The following is a 19,314-nucleotide window of genomic DNA, read 5'->3' as shown; positions in this document are numbered from 1 at the left end:
TTACCTCTTCAACATTTTGCCAGACAAGTTACATGTCCAAAACATTACCCTTCTTACAAGTCTACTTCTCTTCCAGAGTTTCCTATTTAACTAAATAGCACCAACATCCATCCACGTAGCCCGACACCGCTCCATGGCCTCATATACAATGAGGTAAATCCTGTTCAACGGTCACATTTCAGTATCTTTCGAACTCATTTCTTTTAATCTCCACAATCCCTACCTTGATTCAGGGGGGGTGGGGGGGGTCATGCCTTCAGTATTACTCTCCTTTAAACCAGTCTGAATGTGGACACCAGAATGACTTTTTTCCAAAGGGCACGTACTTGATCACTCCTCTGCGTAAAACCCTTCGATGGCAGCTATGCATAGTGGCTCATGCCTGTAATCCCAGCACTCTGGGAGGCCAAGGCGGGCAGATCACTTGAGGCCAGGAGTACCAGACCAGTCTGGCCAACATGGTAACACCGTTTCCACTAAAAGCACAAAAATTAGCTGGGTGTGATGGTGTGCATGCCTGTAATCCCAGCACTTTGGAAGGCCGAGGCAGGTGGATCACTTGAGACCAGGAGTTCAAGACCAGCCTGGCCAACATGGTGACACCCTATTTTTACTAAAAATATAAATACTGGCTGGGCGTGGTGGCACATGCCTGTAATCCCAGCTACTCAGGAGGCTGAGGCACAAGAATTCCTTGAACCTGGGAGGCGGAGGTTGCAGTGAGCCAAGACTGCCACTGCACTCCAGCCTGGGAGGGAGACTCTATCTAAAAAATAAAATAAAAATAAAAATAAAATAAAATTAAAAAATAATAATACCATTCAATGGCTTTCCACTGTCTTTTGGACTGAGCCCAAATCCCTAACATGTCTCAGAGAGCTAGCCATCATTTATAGTTGCTATATTTGTCATACTAAATTTCTTCTTTCAGTTCTCACAATGTCCACACAATCTCTAATTTCTAGGCCTTTGGGTATTTAGAACACTCTTCTCTCCTTCTCTCAGCCTCCCCTTATCAACTTCTCACCTACCTCTTATTTGGCTAATTCAAATAATCACCACTTAAAAGCACTTAACCAAAGATGTCATCCCTGATACCCACAGTAAATGAGCTCCTCCTAATATATAAGTTGACTGACTTCTCCTTATCATAGCATTTATCACACTTCACTGTTACTGTTACCATTGTTATCCCTACACCGAATCCCTAGAGCCCAGCACAGTGCCTGTTACATAGAAGAAAAATACAATTTTATATAAATAAATGAATTTGATACAAACTCAGGAACTGAAATATATACTTTTAGTTCTTAAAAAAATGAATGTATGTGCAAGGCAGAGTGGCTCAAGACCGTAATCTCAAGACTTTGGGAGTCTGAGGCAGGAGGATCTCTTGAGCCCATGAATTCAAGGCGAGTATGGGCAACACAGTGAGACCTCGCCTCTCTAAAAAAAAAAAAAAAAAAAAATTTAGCCAGGCATGGTGGCACAAGCCTGCGGTCCCAGCTACTTGGGAAGCTGAGACAGGAGGGTAAGTTGAGCCACTACACTCAGGCCTGGGCAACAGTGAAACCCCATTGACTTAAACAAAAAAAAAAGGCCGGCTGCAGTGTGCAGTGGCTCAAACCCGTAATCCCAAAACTTTGGGAGGCCCAGGTGGGCAGATCACTCAGCCTAGAAGTTTTGAGACCAGCCTGGGCAACATGGCAAAACCCTGTCTCTTAAAAAAAAAAAAAAAAAAAAATTAGCTGGGCATGGTGGCATGCACCCGCAGTCCCAGCTACTCGGAAGACTAAAGTGGGAAGATTACTTGAGTCTGGGAGGTCAAGGCTGCAGTAAGCTGAGATTGCGCCTTTGCACTGCAGCCTGAGTGACAGAGACACTGACTCAATCGACTGATCAATCAAAGAATATATATGTATTAAACTTTGGGCTTACTTCACACATTATGCCTAACAGGTATCTTTTTTGATTTATTCTTCCAACATTCACTTCAATTACTTACCTTCATTTACTCTACAAACTGAAACTCTTACAGTACTATGAGTTGCCACCATGTCATGCAACATAACATATTGCTGAAAGAGGAAAAAGAAGTTAAAAACTAGCCAATATGAACCTACTCAAGAAAAAAGCCAGAGTGCTAAAAAATAAGTTAATTCAATAAATGTATATCACTCCATCATTATAAAATGTCGAGTCAGAAATTCAAATTATTCATTCTTTTAGTTCAAGACAAAACAAGAAGCACTTTTAGCAGGATAGCCCTGAAAACAGTACCTTCCAGTATTCCAGTCTGTGATCAGCAACCACAGATCCCTATGGCCTCTAGACAGTCAAGTGGTAGAGTCGTGACTCTAAAAAGCACCTGCCATCCCCAACCTCCTACCCCGCAAAACAAACAAAAAAGGGAGGGGGAGAAGGAACACATATTCATGCAACTAAAATAATGACTGCATTGAGAATTTACGTTGTGCCGAGTACTACTCTACACACTTCAGATGTTATTACAAAATACAAATAGAGTTGTGAAACCCATAATAAACTTGAACTTACCTTTCTAATGGAATACAGTGAGCTTACGATTGATACTATGGACATAACCACAATAGCTAGAGCATAGTAATAGTATTCATCAGTGCTCCACAGTATAACACTGAACAGCTGGAAAATGTAAAATGGGTTGAGAACCTAAAAAACAAAATTTTAAAGTCAAACTGAATGAGATACTAATGACCATACAGATTGTCCACCTTTTCATGTGACAATTAACCAAAAAGATACAAATACGTACAGGATAAGTTCCATAGTATTCTACAGCAAAATGTACTTCCCTAAAAAGTAGGGCAGGCTGGGTGCGGTGGCTCACGCCTGTAATCCCAGCACTTTGGGCGGCTGAGGCGGGCGGATCATGAGGTCGGGAGATGGAACAATCCTGCTTAACATGGTGAAACCCTGTCTCTACTAAAAAAATACAAAAAAATTAGCCGGGCATGGAGGCGGGCACCTGTAGTCCCAGCTACTCAGGAGGCTGAGGCAGGAGAATGGCGTGAACCCGGGAGGCGGAGCTTGCAGTGAGCCTAGATCGCGCCACTGCACTCCAGCCTGGGGGACGGAGTGAGACTCCATCTCAAAAAAAAAAAAAAAAAAAAAAAAAAAAAGTAGGGCAATGTGCTATCATACTCAATTATTATTATTAAACTACTATAATTTGGCTAAATAAGGTTAATTTAAATTACTGGCATCCATTTAGATTCATACCATCCAAATATAGACTCGGCTAGAAAAGGATAGTAAGTGTATGATTTTAGCTATTCTGCAATCTGCTTTGGCAATAAAGTACATTTATTTCCAACTACTGTGCTCTGGGCTAATAGAATACAAAACTTTTAATGAAACTGAACAAATATTTGCTTATTATAAACTCAAAACACAAATTTACTTATATGTCAAAAGTTCACTGGAGGCCAAAGGAAAGACAAATGTGAGTTAATGAGTTATGTAACTTTGCTTTCTCTAAGATAATAAATAAGTATTAATTCCTGAATGAAAAAGAGATAAAGGGAGCCCTTGGCAATGAACTTCATCTACCCAAATGTCATGGTATTTTATCAATTTCATTAACCACCCCCCTACCAATGTCTTAAAATTGATGCTTCTGTACTTTTCAAAGCACTTTCATATAGATATAGTTAGATATAGTCTCATTTTACCTGGAAACCAAATGAGATAATTAGAAAACACTTATCCCAAGTTAATAGCTAAAGGAGCAACAGAGAGAATGTACTAAAGATCAGAGCTAGTTACTGATAGAACCACATTACCAATCAGGCTTTCCAATTCCTAATCACTACACTATGCTATGCTCATAAGCAACATTACACGTCCACTCTCAGGAACTGATGAAAAACCATCTTCCTTCTACCACTAAAAGTGTTCACCTAACACAGCTAATTCTTGAGCTTTAGCCAAAAACCAGAATGAGATTGGTGAACCTAACTCTGCTAGACATTCAGCAGGTAATAAAAGCAAAACTAGACAAAGTTTTAAGAATACATGCCCCAGATTCTTTCTCTATCAGAGTAAATTTCTTCGTCTTTACCTTCCAAGTAAAAATACGCAAAAAGAGGTTAGGAAAAAGAAAACCAAGAATATCTTAATCACCACTCTTTCCAAATTGACAAATCCATTGATCATGACTGTTGAGTTATATACAATAAATAGTCTTACCTCTTTAATTAGAAGCTTAAAAACAGAAGGCACTTTTACAGCAATTTCATTTACTCCATAAAGCAGTTTTCTATAACAGGAAAATACATTAATACTATTACATTATATAATAGTAGCATAATTTATGAAAGGCATTGTATTAGGTAAGGCTTAAACCACAGACTGTTCTTATTCATGTCTCCACACACTTATCTTCTATAATTCAAACTCTCTACCTACAGAATTTAAAACAAAGAAGTCAATAGTAGATACCTATACTGGTAGCATTTAACTTCATTTTGTCTCACATCTTTATGTGTGACAAGTATCTTTCCCACTAGTCTATAATACCATGTGAGCAAAAGGTTCTCTTTTGCATCCTTGAACACACTGGATCTTAACAATTTTGAATTACAATTAACTTTTGCAAGAAACCAAATAAATTGGAGGGATCTTATTTTTTTTAATACTGCACTAACAGTGTTTAGTTCAACACATTGTACATTTGACTTTAAAAGAAAATGCTTTTAAAGTTTAAATGTTTCCACTTAATTCCTTATGTTACAGTAGTATTTTCCATATGATAGAGTAATTCTTGACTTTTATGAAGTGTAAGTCTAAATGAGTGAATTTTATGTTCTACCCCTTTGAAAGAACATGCTACAGAACTGTAAGAAAATTTCTTATTGAATTTAAAAATGGCATTTATCTTTTTTTTTTTTTTTTTTTTTGAGACGGAGTCTCGCTCTGCTGCCCAGGCTGGAGTGCAGTGGCCGGATCTCAGCTCACTGCAAGCTCCGCCTCCCGGGTTCACGCCATTCTCCTGCCTCAGCCTCCCGAGTAGCTGGGACTACAGGCGCCCGCCACCGCGCCCGGCTAGTTTTTTGTATTTTTTAGTAGAGACGGGGTTTCACCGTGTTAGCCAGGATGGTCTCGATCTCCTGACCTCGTGATCCGCCCGTCTCGGCCTCCCAAACTGCTGGGATTACAGGCTTGAGCCACCGCGCCCGGCCGGCATTTATCTTTAACATACGCAATACACTGGTGTATTTTTATGATTTAACAAGGAGTAACACTATAAAGAAGATTACTTCTCCCAATTTACAATTTTTCATTACGGTGAATTTGAACTATCAATTGTAAGGCATACCATTATTATATGATCAAGAATGACACTTCACCAACTCTGTGACACATCCCAATTTCAGAGATGTCAAAAGGTAGAAAAATGTGCACCTGGGAACTGATGAAATACGGTATAATTTCAGGGATACCAATTCCAAAATATCAGCTTTCACATTTTTATAATTCTTAAACTGACAAGACAGTCTTACCCAAATAAAATATCAATAAATTCTCAACTACTATGTCTGTAATATTTAAGTATCTGTTAATATGTACAACTATATGGTAAAGGGTTGACTATGTATACTACTGCTTTCAGGAATTTTGAGAAGATCTAACTTTAGTTGGATAAAAATTACCTGTAGGCATGCATCCCCTTTGTCAGTCCTGCACTATGCTTTTCATAAATTGACGTACAAGAAACACCTTCATCCAGTCCCCTAAATAAATCCAAAGTTTTTACTTTAAACAAAGTTTAAAATATCCAAATTTCTTAACGCCTCATTTTTCTATATGCCTGATTTTATAAAGGTGTGACTTCCTTACAAATGCTTAGAAACCCTTAACAAAAATTGAGAGAACAAATGAGAATTTTTAAATCTCAAATTCTTAAGATAAACAATGACAAATCTAAGTCTCAAACCCAACTTCAAAACTATTCAATGTATTTATTGCAGGATAGATGAGATGGCTCTAAATACTCAAGTTTATATAATAATATCATTATCCTTAAGACTGTGCCAAAGGTGTAATAACTAAAATTAAACTTTAAAATTTTAAGATAAAGTATAACTTGAGAATTCTAAACCAAAGATGAAAAAATTTTACTTTTTAGCTACATAGTTTCTCCTTTTCAATTTTAGAGTCAAACTAAGAATTTCTATTCATTGTCTTCCATCTCCATAAAAGCATCAGTTCAAACCCTTCCCTAATGCATACCTGGTTTGAAGTGCAGAATTTACGAGTCACAGACAATGCCTAAAATCTGTAGTAATTACAAATGGGATTCAACTAACATATCTACTTTTTCCCAAAATATCTTAATTATGCTTTTTTTTTTTTTTTGAGATGGAGTCTTGCTTTGCCGCCAGGCTGGAGTGCAGTGGCACGATCTCAGCTCACTGCAACCTCCGCCTCCTGGGTTCAAGCGATTCTCCTGCCTCAGCCTCCTGAGTAGCTAGGACCACAGGCACATGCCACCACGCCCAGCTAATTTTTGTATTTTTAGTAGAGAAGGGGTTTCACCATGTTGGCCAGAATGGTCTCGATCTCTTGATCTCAGGTGATCCACTCGCCTCGGCCTCCCAAAGTGCTGGGATCAGAGGCGTGAGCCACCACCCCATGCCTTAATTATGCTTATTTTAACTGAGATACCAGCTATAAAACTCTAAAGCAAAGAGAGTCTTACATATACTTAATTTCAACCCTTTTTCACATTTTCCACATTGGAAAGCTAAGCTTCATAATTCACTGCAATCAGTGGAATAAGTTTAAATTTTTAAGTTTCTATGGCTGGCAAAAGACACACAGTAAATATGTTTGACATTTCTTCCCACTGAATTTGATGACTTCTCCAGAAGGCAGCAAGGGCCAGTGCCAAGTAAAAAAAAAAAAAAAAATTTTTTTTTAAACAAAATGACAGCCCATTGGCAATTTTCTTTGTTTTTTTGAAACGCAGTTTTGCTCTTCTGCCCAGGCTGGAGCAGAGTGGTGCAGTATCGGCTCACTGCAACCTCCGGCCCCCCGGGTTTGAGCGATTCTCCTGCCTCAGCCTCCCAAGTATTTGGGATTATAGCCATCCGTCACCAGGCCTGGCTAATTATTTTTTGTATTTTTAGTAGGGATGGGGTTTCACCATGTTGGCCAGGCTGGTCTTGAACTTCTCACCTCAGGTGATCCACCCACCTTGGCCTCTTAAAGTGCTAGAATTACAGGCATGAGACACTGCTTCTGGCCCAATTTTCTTTAAGGCAATAGTTCTTAATCAGGAATGGTTTTTAGAACTAGGCATGTAAAAATGCCCATGCCCATTCCAGAATGTTCCAATTCTTTAGTGTATCTGAGTAAAAAATCCAGGCATGAATATTTTATTTTTTACTTCCAATAGAAACTTACAGGTATGAATATTTTAGATGTTCATAACATGATTTTCTTTTTACCGCTAAAATTAAGAATTCCTTTGGCACTCTAAAGCAACGATATTAATGAGTATTTATAATAATCATTCTAAGAGCAATAAAATAGAATCTTAATTTGTACTAATAAAGGAATTACTACAGCTTGCCCCATTCTTTATCTACATAGTAAAATTAATTTCTATTTGCCTATTACTCTACTCCTCAAGTACCACAGGCTCCAAGTGTCAGTAAACAGGTAATGATTCAGATACTCTAAGTTAAGATACAGGCTATGAGGTATACTCAAAGTCACTTTGAGGTGCAACAGGTAAGAACTCAGACTCAGTAGACTTTGGCATCATACTGATTTTAAGTTTCATGTAAATGCTGCCATGGTGCAAGCTGCGGTGGGACTTATTTTAAAATGGCTAATGAGCCTTCAAACAGCAACAAGGTGCTGTTAATACGTGAATAGAAATTTAAAACCTCAGCAATTTTATGAGTACTAGAATGGACTCTTTTCTACCTAGAATGTTATCAGGATATTCAAAGTATAATCCAAACAAAAGGAAGATACTTACTTTAAGAAATCAAAATTGTGAATGGTATCATTCCAGAAATATTTTACACTATGATGGGTGAAATAACGAATCTGTGGAACACAAATAAATGTTACACCAAAAAGCATACTATCATTTGTGACAAGTAATCTGTTACTTCTATTAAAAGCTATATATAGGATTATATATAGCATTATATATAGTAATATGTAATATTTTATATGCATTTAAATTTATCTCAAGCATTAACTGCAAACACAAAATTATAGAATATACATGATAGCATAAAATGTAACAATTCTGATTTTTAAAGAAACTTTGACGTTAAGATCACAATACCTGTTGTGATTCAGCCTGTGAATATTTACTGATCCCGTGCCTATTTTCTCCAGTGGGATTCTCAGTTAAACAAACTGCATGGCCATTTGAAAGCTTATTAGACATAGATTTTGGACTTGAAATTGGGTGAGTTTCCAAAGAAAGAACGCGAATTTTTGCACAAAACCACATTTTGAATTCATCCTTAAAGAGAAAGGGATAAGGGTAAGGAGTCAATTTTATATAAAACTGCCTGTATTTTCATTTAATTTCCATTCTTCACAAGACATTATTTCCTCATCTCTAATTGAGGAAACATCATTCCTACTCACTAAATATTAAACCATTTCATGAGGATGCTTAAATTCAAATATAAAGTGCTTTCCATTGCTCATGGTTTTTATGACATATTTCACCAACAAGTACATCAATACTTCATAAAATAACACGAATAATTCCTTAATTAGCCTATATATTTAGACTAGATTTAAAACCTCTTAAAATATGCTTCCAGTTAGGATTTTTAAAAAAGAAAAAAGGCTGAGATGTATCAGCATCACACAGCAGACAGGCAGCTGGCGTAGTGACTGAGATCTGGACTACAGTCCTAATGGACCAGTAGCCTTAACAGACAAGTATCTAATCTCTCAGGGCAATAAGAGATATGAAAGGAAGGGGGTGAATTTGATCACCTTTAAGATTCCTTTAAACTCTAATCACTATAATAATAGTTAATTCAAATACAAATCCTCTAGAAATACTAGAATTAGCATTCCTCATTTTATCCAGGCAGCGATGTTCCCTTCATCTATTATTCTGAATAAAGTACACGCAGAGACACTGTTTTACTCCTTAAATAACCAGCTACAAGTAAACACATAAACTTACAGTAGTCCTCAGCAGCACTACGTCACAGTCTTTAATTGCAGCTCTGACACAGGTCGCTTTCACCCGCCACTCAGGCATCCAATAGAGGAGGAGGAGGAGAAACCCACCAGTGCAAATCACTCCTAAAGAAACTATGGCAAGCTTCCAGCGACTCAAATTGTAACCATAAATCTCCTGCATGGACACATCAATCACATGATTAATTATCAAACGATACGGCAGATAAATACATTCCAAAGTTCTTTGTTTCCCAGATAGGTATTATTGTCTTCTCACATAAACTGTATTTTCCCAATCCATAATTTACCTTTAAATTTTGTTTCTGACCAGTTTACTGTAATATTTTAAGTAAATTTGTTGGTATTTACACTTTGTTTTTATATTTAATTTATGCCTAATACATTCTTTTCCACTGATATAGTAAATTCATATTTGGTACACTTTCCTAGAATGTTTGCAATTTCATTTTTACATATCTTTTTAATTCTTCTTGAATTTATCTTGTTATGAGGTGGGCTTTTTTTTTAAATTAACATTTGATTTTGAGATAAATTTTAGATTTATAGAAAAGTTGCAAAAATATTATGAAGTTCCTGACATCCTTTGTGCAGTTTCCACTAATGTTAACATTTCCTGGTACATTTGTTAAAAATCAATAGATTAACACTGCTGTATTACTATTAACTAAACTCTGTTTTAGGATTTCACTAGTTTTCCACTAACATGTTATTTCTGTTGCACGATATAATTGAGAGTATCACAGTACATCTGGATGAATAGATTTTAATTTACTGTTTCCCAAATGATTTACTAATTGTCCCAATACCACTGCAAATGATCAATTTGATCCACTGACAAATTGTCTCATAGTTTCAGGTTAGCTCCCCCAACAAGCATTGCCAGATTTAACAAATGAAAATGCAGGGGGCCCACTTAAATTAAAATTTCAAATAAATAATAATCCTTTTGTCTGTCCCATGCAACATTTGGACATATTTATGCTAAAAATTTCTCCCTTGATTATATGATTTTTACATTTAACAGGGCATCTTATACTTTACCTGACATCTTTCTGGCTCCCACCAACAGAAAGTAGAGAAAGCTGATTTTAGAAAATTTTTGTAAGTCAAAATGAGAAATCTTTATTTGGTATTATACTTAAATCTTTTATTTAGGATTATATTAGCCAATGTTACCTCTTAAATCACCAAATGCAAAAACATACTTCTAAGTTTTAACAGACCACAAGTAAAAAAAGAATTATACTAAAAGCAACTAATAGACATACTACACAATCCCAATTCAAAAGCACAGGATGAAGAAAGAAGCCCACTGAGTTAGCTGCTGCTGCTACTGTTAATTGTCTTTTTCTAGTCCCTAAAATAATAAATTGCAGAGAGAAAGTCTTCATACTTCACAAGTAAATTAGAACAGCTGGTTACCATTTCATCTTCTTGACCCTGATTGATGATCTTCCTTTCTTCCTTGTCCATACCTACAGTGGTTTAAAGGTCTTGTGCTTCAAAACAATGGAAGATCACTGAGGGAAAAAAGGGAACAAATGTTAGTGAATTATTTTCTATCTCAGCAGACGATACAACTTCATTCCATCAACTGTCTATTATACAAGGGGTCCCCAACCCCTTGGTCACGGCCTGTTAGGAAAAGGGCCACACAGTAGGAGGTGAGTGACAGGCAAGCAAGCATTACTGCCCCAGCTCTACCTGCCATCAGATCAACAGCGGCATTAGATTCTCATAGGAGCACGAACCCTACTGTGAACCACGCATGGCAAGGGATCTAGGGTGCACGCTCCTTATGAGAATCTAATGCCTCAGGATCTGAGACGGAACAGTTTCATCCCGAAACCATCCCTCCCCACCCGTAACTGTCTTCCATGAAACCAGTCCCTGGTGCCAAAAAGGTTGGGGACCACTGTTTTATACCATTGAAGTGTTCTTTTAATATTTAATAAAATTTTGTTTAAGTATGAATTCTTCCAAAGCAGTGATGTATTCATCACTTGCTCATGGGATGTATCAAACTTTAGATGACACATAAGTAGTTTCTAAAGTGCTAGCTGGTTCTAATGACATTTTCTTTTTTTTTTTTTTTTGAGACAGAGTCTCGCTCTGTCGCCCAGGCTGGAGTACAGTGGCCGGATCTCAGCTCACTGCAAGCTCCGCCTCCCAGGTTCACGCCATTCTCCTGCCTCAGCCTCCCGAGTAGCTGGGACTACAGGCGCCCGCCACCTCGCCCGGCTAATTTTTTTGTATTTTTTAGTAGAGACGGGGTTTCACTGTGCTAGCCAGGATGGTCTCGATCTCCTGACCTCGTGATCCGCCCGTCTCGGCCTCCCAAAGTGCTGGGATTACAGGCGTGAGCCACCACGCCCAGCCTCTAATGACATTTTCAATGGGATACCAGTGCTTCAACCTGCATTACTTAACTACCACAAAACATGGCATATTTCATTAATTCGTTCAGACTAGCAACAACTTTGATATAGAACAATTTATATTCTGAGAGGAACTACTAACAGAGTCTTCCTTTTTCATTCCACAGATTCAGAAGTAGTCTAGTTTAAGCATCTTGAGCTAAAAGTACTTCACACAACTCAAATTTATGCCCTGTAGCATAGTAAAGAGCTACAACACTAGCAGTGAAACCAACCCAAAAACTTCTCAGAGATTATTAATCATCCAATAAATATTGACTGAGCACCAATTACATAAATGGCAATCCCTGGCCAAGAGCCAATCGCTATGGCAGGTTACTCCTACTGGAGAGCACTCGGCTGACTCCAGCATTCAATTCCAAGTCCACCGGGCAACCTTCTGATTGCTTCTGACTACCTAGAAAGTTTGTCCAGGGAAAAAATTCATTGAGCCCACTGACATATTTTTCCTTTTTTTTTTTTTTTTGTATTTCAAATATTAAACATTCAGCTACACATTAAAGAAATTTGCAAGATGTAAAACCATGCCAGTTTTCTAACTTTTTGTTTTTTCAGAAAATATCTTCTAAAAATGTTACTTAAAATGTAATTATTTTATTTTTTTAATAAATATTTAAAATATCAGTTTTAATTCATATATGGTATCAATAGCTATAGTCCACATAAATAAAAGCTCTTTAGTATCCACAAAAATTTTCAAGAAGCAAATGGGTTTCAGCCCCCCCGAGTTTGATAACCACTGCTTTAGATGAGGCTGATCTCACGATGGGAATATTAATGCCTTCGTTTCAGATCCCATACTCTACTCATCTACCCAGTGCACAGCAGGCTTGACACACGGTACGCACTCAAAAATGTTTACTGACTAAATGACCTGATTTTTTTTTTTTTTTTTTTTTTTTTTTGAGACGGAGTCTCGCTCTGTCGCCCAGGCTGGAGTGCGGTGGCCGGATCTCAGCTCACTGCAAGCTCCACCTCCCGGGCTCACACCATTCTCCTGCCTCAGCCTCCCGAGTAGCTGGGACTACAGGCGCCCGCCACCTCGCCCGGCTAGTTTTTTGTATTGTTTAGTAGAGACAGGGTTTCACCATGTTAGCCAGGATGGTCTTGATCTCCTGACCTCGTGATCCGCCCGTCTCAGCCTGCCAAAGTGCTGTGATTACAGGCTTGAGCCACCGCACCCGGCCAATGACCTGATTTTAAAAATGTGCACTAAGTAACAATACCTATTTATTTTAAGATGATATAAATTAACAGCCAAGTAAAAACCAAATGCAGAATTTTAAAGTAACCCCATACATAACATTGTTGAAACTTCCTGATGTTCTATCATAAAGTAACCAAAAAGAGGGGTCTAGCTGCCGAGCTTGGTGGCTCACGCCTGTAATCCCAGCACTCTGGGAGGCCAAGGCAGGCAGATCACCTGAGGTCAGGAGTTCAAGACCAGAACGGCCAACATGGTGAAAAACCACATCTCTACAAAAATACAAAAATTAGCCGGGCATAATGGTGGGTGCCTGTAATCCCAGCTACTCAGGAAGCTGAGGCGGGAGAATTGCTTGAACCCAGGAGGCAGAGGTTGTAGTGAGCTGAGATCACATCACTGTACTCCAGCCTGGGCCACAGAGAAAGACTTCATCTCAAAAGAGACGGGTCTGTCTATACAGTTACTTATGTCGTTTTAATAATTTCACTCCTAACTATGACATTCTTATCAAATATGTGAATACATAAACATTGGTACAATAATAAATAACCAGCAAGATAATGAACTCGGTGCCACTGGGGAAAAGGAGAAACCTTACACAATATCGGGTCCAACTTCCTCTAAACAAGCCATATGACCATACGAAATCTTTTGGGCATGGTAACAAGGTCTTCTCCACCTAGGGCAGTGTAATGGTCCTAGAGCATATTACCAGAGTTAGTCCACCATAATAATGTTCCATAAAATCAAACACTTTTGGGTGTCAGTTATTCTCAAGGGCTGCGCCTGCTACTAGAGACTATGGTGAGAGTAAGCCCAGCCTCTTTCCCTGTAGAGAAGATCAGCCATCATCACCTGAATGTGTAAACTAATAATACCATACAGGCCTACTATCAAAGGATAAACCAAAGACCTTTTGCTGTGACACTGTCCCAGCTAAACAATACTATCTGAGGTTAACCTTTAGTCTGTGATTCTTCTTAAGGCTCAAAAGTGAATCTTGTAGTCATCACTCAGCAGTCACCAGGGTCAGTTTGGGTTTGGGTTTGTTTTCTTTAAATAGAGACAGGGTCTCACTATGTTGCTCAGGCTGGTTTAGAACTCCTGGGCTCAGGCAATCCTCCCACCTCAGCCTCCCAAAATGCTGAGATTGCAGGAATGAGCCACCACATCCCATGGGGTCGTTTTTGATAACCAATTCTTATCTCCAGTTCCAATCACCACCACCTAAAATTGCTTCCTCAGGGAAGGGCTTACTTCGCATTCTCATATGGAGACTTCTGCTTCCAACCAAGTTGAAACAAAAGGGATCATCCTTGCCCTCCTGCCCTAAAGCAACAACAAATCATGTAATCGTTTTCGAGGAATTGTACATCAGGCAATGAAGAAAACTGATAACTGAGACATCAAAAAACAAACTAGGCAAGCCCTACAACCGTCCTACTTTACTGACAGAAAACACTTCACGGGTCACACAAAGAGGGAGGACAGGTCGCTCTGAGGGAGCCCAGCAGTTTCTCTGAGTCTGGGAGACGAAACCGGAAGTCTGGGCAGCACTTAAAGCAATGAGGTTTGCTGATGAGATCACCAGAAGAGAGTCTGGCCCACTAGGAAGACAACTGATCTGCAAGACGGACTCCCTCAAGCCTTCAGCTGCGCACCGCTCAGCACTTGTGTGTGAAGAAACTACCGAAGGCCAGGGAGAGAACCACCCAAAATGATTCAGGGGATTAAACCACCAGGGCTCACAAAAGGCTGGGAATCATATCCATTTTTACCAACCACAGTGGAAAACCCCATTAGCCACAAGGAATCAGAAAGGGTATTCAGATTTTTCCTTTAGTTAGTGGGATAAATTTTGCCTCAAACAAAAACTGCTCTGGTACTGCCTAACAAAGCGTAAACCTAAGACCTGAAATAATACAACTGTTTTCAAGTAAATAAGGCTAGGCGCAGGCTCACATCCGTCATCCCATCTCTTTGGGAGGCTGGGGCAGGCAGATCACCTGAGGCCAAAAGTTCGAGACCAGCCTGGCCAACATGGTGAAACCTCATCTCTACTAAAAATACAACAACAACAAAAAAACAACTAGCCAGGCATGGTGGTGCACGCCTGTAGTCCCAGCTACTCGGGAGGGTGAGGCAGAAGAATTGCCTGAATCCCAGAGGCGGAGGCTGCAGTGAGCCAAGATCGCGCCACTGCACTCCAGCCTGGGCAACAGAGTGACGCTCCGTCTCAAAAAAAAAATTACAAACTTTTAAAACACCAATGGGTCAAAGTCGTCAAAGTGGAAAATACAAAGTATTCTGAACTGAATAAAAATGATATACTGAAATGTGTAAGATGCCACAAAAACAGTACTTAGAAAAAAATTTACAGCACTAAATTCCAGTCTCTGAGAGAAGAAAGGTCATGACCTCAGCTTCCACCTTAAGAAAAGCAGAGAAAGAATAGCAAATTACTCCCAGAATAACTGCTATACGGAAATAAAATTCAGAGAAAAAAGTAAATAAAATAAAAAAACAGAAAGATAGAGGAAATGTCACTGAAACCAAAAAGGCTGGTTCTCTGAAATCCATAAAATTGTTAACTGCTACCTAGACTCATCAAAATGAAAGAAAATGGGGAGGGAGAGGTGCAAATTACCAATATCAGTAATAAGCAAATATACCACAACAGACTATGCAAGTATCAGAAGGCTAATCAAGGAACTTAAGAAGCAACCTGACACTGATACACCAACTTTTTTGTAGGTTTAAAGTTACTTCAAAATTAAAAATTGTTAAATTAAAAAACCCATCTTTATTGACCAGGGGATGGCCATGAGTTTGATAACTGCTAAAGCTAAGTTAAAAGCTGAGTGAATGGGTACATGGGAGTCCATTATACTAGTCTTTCTACTTTTTAATGTGTAGAAATTGTTGATAATAGAAAAGCTTTTCAAAAAATAAATTAAACAGCTGGGTGCAGTGGTGTATGCCTATAGTCTCAACTACTCAGGAGGCTGAAATGAGAGAACCACTTGAGCCCAAGAGTTTGAGTCCAGCCTGGGCAGAACAGTGAGACTCCATTGCTAAAAAAATTAAAAATTTAAAAATTAATATCCACCCATCTGAAGCTTTTAGATAGAAGAAAATTTTCAGAAGACATTTATTTCTGGCAGAGAGGGCCACAAATATTGAGGACTCTGCCTCTAGGGGTCCAAAGTCCACTGACTCAGTCTACTGTGTACCAGGTATTAACCATAAACTCAATTCACCAAACTTCTGTCGGTTTTTGAATCTTACTCTTCTCCACCCTTGTCTATCAATTTCCCACAAACCTATAGACTTCCCACTCCTGTAAATCCAAATTTTTCAATGTAGAATGTACGCATAAATAGATGAATAAGCATGTTTTATAACTTTAGAAAGGAACTGCTGTTAAAATCCAACGTTTTCACTAAGCCCATGTACTTAAATTTAAAATTTTTTCTCCAAATATCTATAGAAAGAGTTCGTTCACCTTAGTTCAGCATAATTATATTTTTCACTTCATCTTCTACAGTTAGACCACAGAAAGAACTATTCCAATTAGTTTTAAATGGGCTTATTATTGATAGTTCACTGCCTATAGCAACCTATTTTCATACTTTTAAAAATACAATTTTTTAACCATATTACACCATTACTCTTTTTATGAGTGTAATTTCTCTAAAATGTAGTTGGTTTTTAAAGCAAATTAAGTCTTAGCAAATTTTACCAAAGTGCTAAAAATAAATAATTCAAATAAAAAGTTGCTCTAAAAACCTCCAATTAATATATTCACTTTGAGTACATTATATACTTCAAAGGAAATTACCCAAGAATTCACTTTTCACATAAACTTTTAGTCAACTCCAATGTGCCAATTCCAACAGCTCTTACATTTATAACATATGTATGTTATAAACATATTTAAATTTTAAATGTACATAAGTAAAAGCCCTGATTATTTCAATGACTCCAAGAGGATAAAAAAAAAAACCACATAAACATATTTAAAATACACTGCTTATCAAGATAAAAATATATATTAAATACAATTCTACTATATATCTAATTAGACATTTGAAGCATGAATACCAAACTGATAAACCCAAACTGATAAACTTACAGAAGTATAACTTTTGCGGACTGCTGGAGCCATGGTTTTAATCAAGTCAAATTCTACGTCAGAGAAAAAAAACTGAAGGATTTTCTCACCAATAGCACTGTGTCATCACTCTTCCCAATTCCTGACATTAGGCGGCTTTCAGAAGCTGGCTCTTAAGAATAAAAATAAAACTAAGCACAAAAAATTTACAATTTTATGCCAAATATTTCTGTTTTGGTTCTGTTTGAACTGCTTTCAGAATGATGAAGATATTAAAATTTAGAATTCTGTAATTCACCAATTTTTAGTAAGTTTTCAGAAGATGTGCCCTTCTGCCATCTGTCACGAGTAGAGCTCCTATTATCTGAATGAATCCTAGTTAGCTCACCGAAGTTCCCATTCCACAGTGCATGCCTGAGTCTTGATGTTATCTGAATAGCAAGGAGCTTATAGGCTATTGTGCTTAACCAAACCCTTCCTTGAATTTATAATCAACTTGATTTGCTGTGCGAGTCTTAAAAAAAAAAAAAAAAAAAAAAAAAAAAGCAGTATGGGACAAAGTGAAGCTACTGGAAAAAAATCTCACTAAATTAAATACGTTAATTTTTGAAAGTTTACTTATTTTTTCACATTATGTAATTACTACAAACAATTAAAGTATAATATTTATCCTATACTATGCCAAAAGTTAGTCAGATTTCTTTCCTTAGAACAAGATGAGTTGTTTTCAGACACAGAAATCTCCAAACCTCAAAGACATCTTCGCTTCAAACCTGAGTTTCTCGTGAGCTGTAACAATATTATAATAGTGAGGGGGACAGTGTTGAATTTTTTTAAGGATAGTCTATGTATGTGCCTACAATTCCAAAGTAGGTAATTTCACAAAGTGATTTAAAGAATGACCTGTAATCAAGTAAAAGTTCAAGCAAAGCAATTCTGAGTAACACATTTTTAACTTAATTTTTTCCTTCAGTCAGTATTTGCCATCTTCAGCAGTACTGAAGTAAAAAACTAAAATTAAAAACGCATTATTCACCCAGGCGGGCAGAATGCCTGAGGTCAGGAGTTTGAGACCAGCGTGGCCAACGTAGTGAAACCTTATCTCTACTAAAAATACAAAAATGAGCCAGGCAAGGTAGCTCAGGAGGCTGAGGCAGGAGAACTGTTTGAACCTGGAAGGTGGAGGTTGCAGTGAGCCAAGACTGCACCACTGCACTCCAGCCAGCATGACAGAGCAAGACTCCATCACACACACACACACCAAAAAAATGCATTATTCAAAATTCACAGCTGAGTGCAGTGGCTCACGCCTATAATCCCAGCACTTTGAGAGGCCAAGGCAGGAGGATCACATGAGGCCAGAAGTTCGAGACCAGTCTGGTCAACATAGTGAAACCCATGTCTACTAAAAATAAAAAAATCAGCCAGGTGTGGTGGTGCACATCTGTAATCCTAGTTCTTAGGGAGGCTGAGGCAAAAGAACTGCTTGAACCTGGGAGGCGGAGGGTTGCAATGAGCAGAGATCACACCACTGCACTCCAGCCTGGGGAACAGAGTGAGACTCTGTCTCAAAAAAAAAAAAAAAAAAAATCACAAAAATAAGTAAGTATAAAAGAAATTCAAGTAACTGACTTTCTCAACGGTGTTTAAGTTTATAACATATATAATTCTGGAGTTTTAAAAATTAAAACTTCACTGAGACTTCTGTGACACCTTGTACTGCTGAATGAGAGAAGGAATTATCCTGCTTTGTTTTGTAGTCCTAGATCTTTTTTCTGAGAATTAAACATACCTACCAACGTTAAATAAAGATTTGATAAACCCATCTTTAAAGACCACACAAGCCAAGAGTGCTTTAATGATCTTGAAATATAAACAGCACAGCTAGCATTCTAAATATTATTTTATTTTCAAACTTGTAAAATTTATAGCAACTGAGAAGATAACCTTGTACAGTTCAAAATCAGTTCTACTTTTTGCTGTTGAAATAAAATATGCCCCAATACGTTTAAAGCCCTAACTCTACTCACTAAACAATTTCAATTTTAATACCTATACAAATATATATAAAAAGAATTTTTCAAAAATCAGAATCATCCAACTATAAAACCAAATTGTGACAATTCTTTATGAGGGCAAAACTTAAAACTTCAAGTCAGCTCCTAAAAATAAGAATGACATAATCTAATTTAATGAATACGTGGAAATTTTACAAGGATACCAGCTAAATTTTAACAAAGCTCTACTCAATACCCACTTTATCACTTCCCATCTTGGACTTTCTCTTATAATATGCTTTTGTTTCTGTGTTTAGGCTT

The 19,314-nt window shown here is 37.8% G+C and overlaps 1 protein-coding gene across 11 annotated transcripts in view; it reads right to left on the bottom strand.

Annotated features, from left to right (window-relative positions):
* The window catches only part of ATP13A3 (ATPase 13A3), a 97,413-nt gene that overhangs the window by 50,693 nt on the left and 27,406 nt on the right, over window positions 1-19,314 (bottom strand). For 9 of the 11 annotated variants that reach the window (XM_015444909.4, XM_015444907.4, XM_005545354.5 and 6 more), the window contains 8 exons: window positions 10,660-10,757; window positions 9,218-9,391; window positions 8,351-8,533; window positions 8,033-8,103; window positions 5,694-5,774; window positions 4,231-4,300; window positions 2,557-2,691; window positions 2,006-2,078 (listed from right to left, as the gene is read on the bottom strand). In XM_015444909.4, the coding sequence (XP_015300395.1) occupies window positions 2,006-2,078; window positions 2,557-2,691; window positions 4,231-4,300; window positions 5,694-5,774; window positions 8,033-8,103; window positions 8,351-8,533; window positions 9,218-9,391; window positions 10,660-10,710 (838 nt within the window). In that variant the 5' untranslated portion in view covers window positions 10,711-10,757. Of the gene's footprint in view, window positions 1-2,005; window positions 2,079-2,556; window positions 2,692-4,230; window positions 4,301-5,693; window positions 5,775-8,032; window positions 8,104-8,350; window positions 8,534-9,217; window positions 9,392-10,659; window positions 10,758-17,106; window positions 17,363-19,314 lie in introns of those variants that run through there. The other 2 variants (XM_065539698.2, XM_045387210.3) reach the window with 2 other exon arrangements.

Source organism: Macaca fascicularis, chromosome 2 (assembly GCF_037993035.2).
Source record: "Macaca fascicularis isolate 582-1 chromosome 2, T2T-MFA8v1.1".
NCBI lineage: Eukaryota > Metazoa > Chordata > Mammalia > Primates > Cercopithecidae > Macaca > Macaca fascicularis.
Note: the sequence above shows the minus strand (reverse complement) of the source record. Positions and strands in the feature narration are given on the sequence as shown.